General features: G+C 42.8%; 1 protein-coding gene across 1 annotated transcript; it reads left to right on the top strand.

The window, feature by feature from the left end:
* Positions 1-12: 12 nt before the first annotated feature.
* On the top strand, positions 13-9,574 carry LOC103800122 (probable phospholipid-transporting ATPase VA; the record flags this gene model as incomplete). The annotated part of the gene is made up of 2 exons (XM_009072483.1): positions 13-317; positions 9,514-9,574. Coding segments are annotated over 2 exons (366 nt in total), but the record flags the coding sequence as incomplete, so codon positions are not given.
* Positions 9,575-10,606: the final 1,032 nt, after the last annotated feature.

Genomic DNA, 10,606 nt, shown 5'->3' with positions numbered 1-10,606 from the left:
CTCTTACCTGAGGCTGAGACAGAGAAGTCCAAGAGGACTGTCCTGGCCTGTAACCGTCTCAAGACCACCAAGTACACAGCGCTCTCCTTCCTGCCCAAGAACCTCTTCGAGCAGTTTCATCGCTTGGCCAACGTCTACTTCGTGTTCATCGCCCTACTCAACTTCGTGCCGGCCGTCAACGCCTTCCAGCCCGAGCTGGCCTTGGCTCCCGTGCTCTTCATCCTGGCGGTCACTGCCATCAAGGACCTGTGGGAGGATTACAGCCGCTACCGCTCGGACCAGGAGATCAACCACATGGAGTGCCTGGTGTACAGCAGGTGAGACGGGACGGCGCGGCCCACCTGCGCCGGCACGCGGGGCGTCGAGCCAGCCCCGTCTGCAGGGCTCTGCCTTCCCACCTCCTGTGCAAACAAACTTCCAGTTGCCTCTGGAACTGGTGTGTCCCAACTCTTTACTCAGACTTGAGGGAGTTCATACAGTCCTGTGCATCCAGTCCTGTACCTACGGGTGAAAGTGAATCCGCTCTGACCGATGGGGGTCACACATTAAATCACTCATTTATGAGTAAGCAACATCTTTTTATAGGTGTGCAGATATGCCCTGGGCTTGTTAGTGGTTTATACTTTCAGAGAAGGACAGTGCATGGCAGAGTGTAGGCGTCAGAGCAGTGTTTGATTTGCAATCCTTTATGCAAACACTTCCCAGCGTGAGCAGTAAATTACACTTGTGTACCGTTTCAGGCATTAATTTCGTTGTAGTAATATGAGACCTCGCTCAATCTGCTAGTAAATCTTCAATGAGTGAAGGAAGGAGATAGGCCAGAGGCTTCTGCATTTCAGTTAGGTGTGTGAGGTTCCATGACATGTGAATCAGCAAGTCAAAACTTTATTTGGCTTTCTAAAGAATGAGCCAGACTTTCCATTGAGTATTTGCTTTTAAGCAAATGCTTTTTATTTTCCAGCTCAAGTGTCATCATTCACTGTGACTTTTCTGTTTCCCAGTGCTTGGGATGAAGTGTTAGGTCATTCATGTCCTTCAGAATTTTATTTTCTTTAATGATCTGGGCAATACATTTAGAGCACTGCCTTGGTGTTTGTAAATCAGACTGAAATGGCTTTTGAATCAACATTTATGTGTTCAGAATCCAGCTGTACAGAGTTTTTGTTTCGCTTTTCTTCCAGTGCCAGATAGTTGTCTCCTAGAAGATTAATGTTAAGGTTTTCTGAGAAATAAGAGAAGATTTTGGTTCCATTTCTGAAGTTTCTCTGTCTAACAGAAACAGAACACGTGCCAAGAAGCTTACACTGTAATTCCACAGGCTGTCTGGGAGGGGTCCTCTGCCTGACGTCAGCACCCAGGCTGAGAGAAACTCTCCTATTGTGAGAAAGGCATGTGAAAAAAAATATACTGAAAAAGAACTCGGAATCGGCTGCGTTTTCAACATCAGCAGACTCAGCTTGTAATTTCACAAACTAGTATCACTTAAGAAATCTCACCCCGGGGATATTCCCTCACCAGTAGATATGCATGCATGAAAACCCGAGTAGAATGGCTTTATTTCTGTAAATGAAACTGAAAACGACCTTGCCAAATCATACACGTAGGCATTGCTAATTAATGCCTGTGCCTAGTGACTTGCTTGCCTGTAGTTGTCTTTAACTCTCACCACTTCTGGCGTTGAGGGAGATGGGTGGCAGGAGGGCAGAAAGTCAAGTAGTGCTAATGAGTATGGTTAATCTAGCCTTTTTCAAGCAAAATCAGTTTAGAAATAAGGTCCTGTGTCTCTTAAATTGAAAATAAGAAAGTACCTGTTGCAGAAGATGTTAAAAATACTAACAAATCTCAGTACTGGGATATTAATTCTGGAGTGTTTTTCCCCCAGCAATTTTCCATATCCATCTCTGCTGCCAAAAAAAAGTAGAAGTGACTATGAGAAAAGGTGTAGCTCTGGTGTTAATATCACTTGTGGTGCTTTGGGAATCCCAGCTAAGTGCACTGCCCTTTGTAATGCTTGTGTTGTTGCAGAGTAAAAGTCAGAATTGTTCCTTTTCCTGTAGAGTTGGGATTGTTGCTGAGTGACACACAGATTTATTTGGGAGTGTTTTTGCTTCATGTTTGCATCAAAGGCACAAATCCATGTGGGGCAGCAAACACACACAGATTTATTTGGGAGTGTTTTTTCTTCATGTTTGCATCAAAGGCACAAATACATGTGGGGCAGCAAATGTGGAAGTTTAGGAGCTCTGTCACCTATCCAGGCACAGCTTTGTGACTGGAAGCAGAGCTGAACGGTGTGTGCTTATAGACCACTGCAGACACCTGGGCCCCACTAGCAACTTAGCTATTTTCACCTTCCAGAAATCCCTAGGAAAAACCTCCCTTCCACAATTAAAAAGATAAAAACAAAGCAGGTGCTTTAAATAACTTGCTTATATGTTTTTAATCTGTCCAGTTTTTCTCCTCTTTGAGCTTTTCTTAAGCTTCACCAAGTACCTTTTTGACCATCCCCCAGCCCCAGTGAGTGAGAACTGGAACCTTGTTACTTTTGCAGATAAAACATTAAGGTTCTCACTAACTCGAGCGACAGAGTACCGAGATTGAGAGGTTTGTATAAAGGTCATGGAAGTTGCTGGGTGTGAGTTCAGAAAAGCTGTTTTCTCAGAAAGGTGTCATGCCAGGAGAAACACAAGGGATTGATCGTGACTTTTGCTTTGTTTCCTTAGTCTCTTTGTTTCTGGAAAAAATGTTGAAGTATGTGGCATAAGGAAGTAATAAATGACACCCTTCTCCTCACATCCGTTTAATGCTGATCCTTTATCAGTTTTACTACCTTTTAAGCAAGCTAGACTGTCTCTGTCTCTCCCTCCCCCTACTTTGCCACTTCCTTGCGGTGGTTGCAGCCTTTGATGCAAATGCTGTCCTCGAGAGAGATGCTGCACAGTGCAGGTTAATGAGCAGGGCTGCAGTCCTGTGCTGCCCTGGGGCTGTCAGGGAGCACTGGTTCTTCTCTGGTTGGGCAGTACTCTGTGGCTTGGAGAGAGGCCTGCTGTGAGAAGGGATGTGTCTGAGTGTCAGGGCAGTGCTCTGTGCTGTGCTGGGCTCCCTTTCCTGCCTCCCACACAGCTCAAAAGGATCACCTCAAACGTGGACCACAGACTACAGCAAGTGACTTGTATTAGAACTGTCAGCAAAAGGAGACAGGGACTTCAACTGAGTAAAGCCCTCTGGCTTGTCTTTTAGACTGTTTAGTAACCAAGTGAAGATTCAATTTGGCTACCGTGTGTTCTGTCATATAGCCTTTTTATGCAATCCATATATGCTTCTCCTGGCTGCTGAAGTACCTGTCACCTGTTAGACACAAGCAACAAGTAATGCTGCAAGACCTGCAGGACAGAATGCAGGGGTAGACAGAGCCTACTGCTGCTCAGGCTGGCTCATCAGAAGGAGGTTCAACAGCAAACTGTGCACAGCAAGGTCCTCTGGCACAGCCTACACAGGCAGATCATGTCACTCACTGATCTGGGGGAAAATGCTGCTCTCCTGCTTTGCTGAGTGCTTGACAACTGGTGCTCAGACTGGGCCTCCCTCCCTCCTGCCCAGTGCTGTGGACTCAGATGACCCATTCTCCTACAGCCTCTGCTGAATCAATGACTCAGTGGCTCATAATTGGCAACACTTACCAGACGACAGAGCAGCAAAGGATGATGCAACCTGAAGTCAAAAGCTGAAGAGAGATGCAGCTTGTCTTCACAGAAAAAAAAGGCAGCTTTGGTTTAGAAATCCTTGCATGTCTTCACAGAAAAAAAAGGCAGCTTTCGCTTAGAAATTCTTGCGTGGTGTGGAGAGTCCATTAGAAAATGATTGCTTTCTAGAGGCAGATGGTGGAAGGGAAAAGACCTGAATCTTTGAATAAATTGAAAGAAGCTGTTGAGGTTGAATTGGCAGCATATGCTGAGGAATGAAACACGCAGAGAATTGCAGACTGTGATGGACTTTGCAGGTCTGCCTGTAATAGCAGTCAGGGTCTTGACAAGCAAAGTGGGAAGATTTTTTAGCCAAGAGGAGGTATTAGGGCCTCTCTCTGGAGGCCTTTAAGGGCACCTCTTTCGTTTGACAATACTGAGGAAATGAGGCACTTACTTTAGGAGGACAGTTTCACAGGTCACCTAGAATTTTGATTCCGTGCAGGTGCTTAAGTTAGGAATGCTGGATCACAGCCAAAACTCTTAGTTGGTTTAAGTGGAGAAAGTTACAAAGGCATTAGAGTCTGTGCATTAGCCTGCAGAAAATTGTTTTTGCAAACCTGTGATGGTCTAAGTCTCCTCTCTTTGTTCCTCTTCCTTATTTCCATCATCCAGGGATGGAGGTTAAAGACTGGAGATTACAAATTTGCAATCTTAATGGTGAAATCTTGTTTGGCTAGTTACTTTTCTGTGTTGTTATCTTGGACTTGGAGGATGGGAGGATGATTTTTTCTTCAAGTTACTGTCCTGTGGTGCTCACCAGCTCCTGCTGGAGTTGTGAATTGCACATGTAAATGTTTGCTCCAAATGATTCCAGGTTATACACATTGCTGCTGCTGTTAAATATTTGGTAGAATTTGATAGATAAATTTGTCACTGGGCAAAAGTGTAGAACTCTTCTAAGCAGGAGCTTTGTTTTCAGTGTGCTGTTACAAAGTGTGGTGTATGTTTACATGGTATGTATATAGAAGATGAATAGTGGTAACTACAATCACAACAAATAATGGCACTTGTCCATCAGGGAATTACATTTTATTGCTGACTCGGTGCTGTGTTGGTGAAATAATCTCTGCTAAGATTTTTGTAGGAGCCATATGTTCAAAACCAAAGGGCTTTGCTTTTTAAATCTACTCTCTTAGCTCTTCCCGTGTCCAGAAACAGTGTATTGCTAAAGAGCATAATGGGCTCTGCATACAGATCGGAGACTGATAACTGCTTCTTTTGTCAACCTGTGACTTAGAAAATCCATGACAAATTGCGATTTAGGGCCGGATATTTGTCTCCCCTGAGGTGTGGAAAATGTTTAATGGGGCATTCAGGCAGCTATCAAAGCAGGCTGTTTTACATTAAATGCTAATTTCTTGCTGCAAAACTGAAGAGGAGGAGAGAAGAGAGTTTGATGTGGGCAACATGTTTCCTACAATTTCCAAAATATGCTCCCTTCTTCCTCCCCTCTGTCAACCTGCCAGCAAAAGGAATTCCAGGCTTGGAGAAAAAAAGATACAGCAGTGTTACCAAATCATCACAACGGCACAGTAGATCCCACTCATGGCCTCTAAAATACCCAGATGCTGACTTGCCCTGCAACAATTTCACTTCCTAGGTGCCTTACTTTGCTGGCTACACCAGTCTCTCTGACTTGCCCTGCAACAATTTCACTTCTCAGGTGCCTTACTTTGCTGGCTGCACCAGACTCAGAGGAGTTGGGTTGTAATTATCTCCCACTGCTACCCAAATAGTCCAGAGTAGCATCTTGTCCCAAAACGTTCTGGCACGTAAGGAATTTCTCACCAGAAGAAGTAAGCTTATCTCATCCCTTCCAGAACACAAATGTCACCAGATGTGACTCAAAAGGAAACTACCTGGGATTACTCAATTTCCTGTGTGAGTAAATTTGGTGCATAGAAAGATGAAAGCAGAGAGTAGCAGTCTGAATCTGTTGGTGAAGTCAGTGTTCCCTCCTTGAGTTTCAGAGAGATGTGGCTCAGTTCTTCTTACCGTGTCTTTGGTCTTCAGTTTAAGGCAGACTGGCAGTGAGTAAACTCAGTGGGAGATGTGGTAGATGCTTTTTGATTAGATTGATAGAGAGAAGTTCCATCCTGCAGTAAAGTTCATCCAAGTACGAGGGATGCCTGTGCTAATCTCTTGAGATGTAGCCAGCAGCAGTGCACAGGAGAACCCATCTCTGCCCAACTCTATGCATGCAGTTTATTTGCTACTCAGTGCAGGGCAAATTTTCTAAGTGCCTGAGCTTCTCTGCTGGAAAAGAAGAATGCTTGCCCTCTTATTCCTAAACTCTTTCATTTGTATAGGATGTCATGAGAGCCCTTGCAGGCTGTTTCACATGCCTCTGGCTAACTGCCAAAGAAGATGCTGTTAATCTGCACTGAAAGGCCTAGTGACGTCTCCCAATTAATTTTTGCAGATACATGCCACATTCTGGAGAGATACCATAATCACTTGTGCTAAGCAGACCACAGCCCAGAATTATAGGTGGCCACTCTGTGTGCAAATTTTCTTGCTGTCATGTGTCCTTATTATCTTAAGACTGTGATTATTGCTAGAGGTGGCCAAAAGAATAACAGTTGTACTAAGTCCTGTCAGAGTGCATTTCCAAAGAGGCTATACAAGAGAAAAGAATCAGTTGCATGTATTGTTCAACTCTGCCTCATACTATGATTCCAGATTCCTCCTTCCATGTGGCTTTAGTCAGCAGAACTGAAAACCAGAACTGAAACTCATGACAGCCATGCAAAAATTAGTGTTTATGGATCTGCTTACTAGCTAGCATGGCATCCCTTAGGCAGGACATTCCTCCCACTAGCAGACCAGTCCTTGAGGAGTACTTATTAGAGAAAGAAGGGTCCCTGCCACTGGGCTGGACTTTTACAGACACCTTCTCCAGACTTATGCAATCCTTATGGATGGGCAGTTTGCTTGCTTACCTTGATGCAGCCCCAGAAGTGCCACATCTCCTCTTGCTGTGTAATCCAGCATGCTCCCAATTTGTGGGGCAGGCACTGTGCTAGAGCAGTCTAAGAGGTGCCTCTCCTCTTCCCCTGCAACACTAGGCCTTTTGGGTGTGTGGAGCTTTTTTGCCATTTCATAAACCTGAGCTCTGCTGGAGGTTTGTTACAACAGGCATGGAGGTCACTTCTTTGGTTTTATGTTGCCTGAAAATGCTGACCTGTTTCAAGGAAGAGTTCAAATGTTTGACTGACAACTGCACTTCTGTTCTGAAGTATCTGTACTGCTACATTAACTCTAAGGATGTGAACACTGCAGCATAACATTTGGTGTTTCTGTAGTTTCGATGTAGTTTTTGGTTTTGGCCTTTTGGATAGAAAGTCCACTATGAAGTGACAGCATTTTTAAGCATAGGTCTTTTACCTTTGTATGTTGTCTTGTTTGCTTGGCTTTTTCTGGGCTGCACAGCCATGTACCTCTATGCTTGCCCCTTGTCTGTTCACCTTGCTGCCTTCCAGTAGCAATCTGAAGGTGCCTGTTTTCACTGTGTCAGCTGATTTTGTTTATTCACCAACAGGTTGTTGTGAAAGCTCAAAAATATTGTGGCCAACACAGGAAGTGCTGAACAGCACTCACCTAAATACATCTGTCTGCACGTTCTCAAAATCCAGACATACAGTCAGATGCCTTAGGAAAGATGCTAGTGAACAAATTTTAGCAGGCAGATTTAAGCAGACAAACCATTAGATATGAAGGAAGTTCGTTAAGTACATTAGAAAGATGTAACTTATTTTGGGTAAAAGTAGATTATAAGAAATCAAATATAATCCACATAAATCTGATCTTGTAGTAGTGCAATATTTTTACATAGGCCTACACTTAGACTTTGGGGTTCAGATGCTTTCTATATTTTATTTTTCTCCCACTTTAGGATTCCCATGTTCTCATTGTCCACTTCTCCTTGCTATACTCCCTTCTGCAAAACTGTGAAGCTAAAGTTTGGATTTATACTGTTTACTGGAATAAAGACATATATTGGTTTTATTTGCACCTTGGAGAGATTGTTGATCTTCCTTCACTATCATAGGTTTTATCAGAGAAGCTTGGACAGGTCTCCTGATAGACCCACTAATTTGCATCTTGACTCTTGTGCATATTAGCTGCCTTCCTTGTAAACAGCAGAGAGCCACTGATTGTAGCTCCCTGGCAGGAAGCCTTCTCATGTGCTAATCAGGTTTTCTCTGACCTGACAAGAGTATTTCCTAAAGGAATTTGTCACTGGGACGTGAGATGAGATTTATTTCACATTACTTTCAGCTAAAAGATACATGTCCAGTCTGGCCAAGTCATCTACTCTTGTGCCAGAATCAGTGGAGAGCCTTGAATGGTTTGGGTGAAGAGGGGGAAATCCTTCCAGCTTATTTGAGACACTTTAGATAAGTTTAAATCAGGAGGTCCTTCCCTCTCTCCAGTGATGATCCAGGTGAAGCTGAACTAGATGAGTTGCTCATATAAGCTAAGTTCAGGTAAGACGAATCCCATTAGTAAACTCAGAGCGGATAGACTTTAATCCCTCTTAATGCTCCATATGATTTTTTTTGGCTGTAGAAGAATAAGTAGCTTATCCTGCTATTTAATTACTTATTTAAGAACTAGGCTTTGAGAATCGTAGATGCAAGTATGTTCACCTGTCAGGTGAAGGGGATAACCCAGTATCCACTGTGTCATCTCCTGCCACATTGTGCCTTCAGCAATAGCCATTAACTTATTGTTCACACGTGTGAAAGGTATTGATATCATTTCTCTCACTGCTGAGAAACAATGTAAGAGATGAACTGTTATCGATAAATAATTTTCTTCTTCGAATAACTGCATTTGCATTTCTGTGGAGTTTCTCAGGCTGTCCTCATGATGTGAGGAATCTTGGTATTTTTGAGATATTATTATTCAGATCAACTTTTGGGGATGAATGTTGAAACATAAAGTAGGAGGTTCCTTGTTCTGCTTTCTTCTGTTTGCCTGGATGTACCTAAATACTAGGCCAACTAAAATGTAGAGGGCAGTTGTGTGTTTGACATAATCATGGATGTTACAAGAGTGAAACTGGGGCTTTGCTATCAGGAGTCTCACAAACATCACATAGTGCTGTTGGGCTTCTGTTCTTGTCCAGTAGGCTCAGATGTTTAAACCTCCAGGCAACATTGCTACGTGGTCAGGGAACAAATCAGAGGGATCAATGGTGAAATTATTCTACTAGTTTTGAGTATTACTGATTTACCCTTGGAATTTTAGCTCCTGTCCATATGGGAGCATAGGGTCATGCACACATACTATGTAGCCATATGTGAGGTGCAGCATCCTAAGATATCATGCCATGGTTAGCTATCTTAAAATCCTGAATTCTGTTCATCTAATTGCAGCATTTGACACTCTGCTCTTCCCCGTCGTTCAGTCTTAAAGGTTTTTCTTGTATTTGTCTCATTTATTTTCAGTGCAGTTCCCCATGTCTGACTGCTTTTGGTGTCAGGATCATGGCTGTGTGTGGAAGCTCCTTTTTCTGTCAGATCCTGTGGGAGCTTTCCAAAATGCATGTTCACCAGAAAGGCTGTACCACAGCTGAGCCAACCACCAGTCTGGTAGTGCTGATGTTTTGTCTGCCACATTCATTTTCCAAGAGTCCAATTTAAAGTCTGTACTAGTCCTTGTCATTGACTGAAGAATCCATGATGTCTCTTCAATTTGAGGAATACCACAGTGGGCTGACATCTGCCAGCTCATGCCAGAAATGTGTGTGTAAAACCAGTAAGACCCATCTGCAAAGAATATTGCAGTACAGGATCCCCAGACTGTATCTCTATATGTAGAACCATCAAAGCTAGCACTGAAAGGTAGTCTAGGTTGGAAAACCAACAGCTCGTGCATTTTGTGTGTTTGCAAACTGTTTGGTTGTTGGTATGTTGTTGTTTTTCTTTTAGTTTTTGTGTGTTTGTTTTTTCTTGCAGTTAATAAAAAGATAGAAATTACCAGTTAATACTTTAGTTTCAAAACTGTTAAAGAATTGGTCTGATCCTTACCAATTTCACTAAAGATAAAACTAATGAGGAAGCTGAAGTCCAAAACATTTCTTTTTAAACAGAAGTACTGAAGGAGAATCCAGCATGATAAAGACAGTAGTGGTGTCTTTGAAGCACATACAGTCTCTCTACCTTTTAAAGTCTTTGCTCTGCATTTAAGTGTAAGATTTCTCTAAAATTCCCCATGGTTATTCTAAATTCAATCCTCCTTGGAATGCAGGGAGAATGGAAGGAGGAGAGTTCCTGAGTTTATTTTCAATGGCATTTGGTTTGGCTTGGAGGATTTTTATAATGCTAATTTAGTCCTTCCATATTAATTCATGTTCTTCCTCTGCTGCTCCTAAATTGGAAACTTTCCATTTTACATCTGGCAGTCTTGTCCTCAGTTGTTTAACCTTTGTGCTTTATCACTAGAAATAGCTGTTTTGTGCATGGAATTCAGCCTCTTAGTCATAATAACATTCCCTTCAGCTGTCCTATCTGGCAACTTCTAGAAAGGTTTTCAGGTTTGGGTTTGTTTGTTTCTTTCTTTCTTTCTTAGTTGTTTGTTGGGGTTTTTTTTTGGGGGGAGGAGGGCAGGTGGGAGTTGGTTTTTTTTTTTAACCACTCTCCACATTTAGAGAAATCATGCCTGAGCTGATGGTGCTGCACCCTACCAAAAATTTCAAAGTAAGGAAACTACAAGACATACTCTTTTCCACTGGAAGAAAGGCTTAGACACATAACCAAGTCTACAGACAGAATTGGTTACGACCAATGATGCATTGCCCCCTTTAGTTGAGCAGTATTCAAACTAGATGCAAACCTGATTGCTGATCGCTT

The sequence above is a fragment of the Acanthisitta chloris genome, unplaced genomic scaffold, assembly GCF_000695815.1.
Source record: "Acanthisitta chloris isolate BGI_N310 unplaced genomic scaffold, ASM69581v1 scaffold444, whole genome shotgun sequence".
NCBI lineage: Eukaryota > Metazoa > Chordata > Aves > Passeriformes > Acanthisittidae > Acanthisitta > Acanthisitta chloris.
Note: the sequence above shows the minus strand (reverse complement) of the source record. Positions and strands in the feature narration are given on the sequence as shown.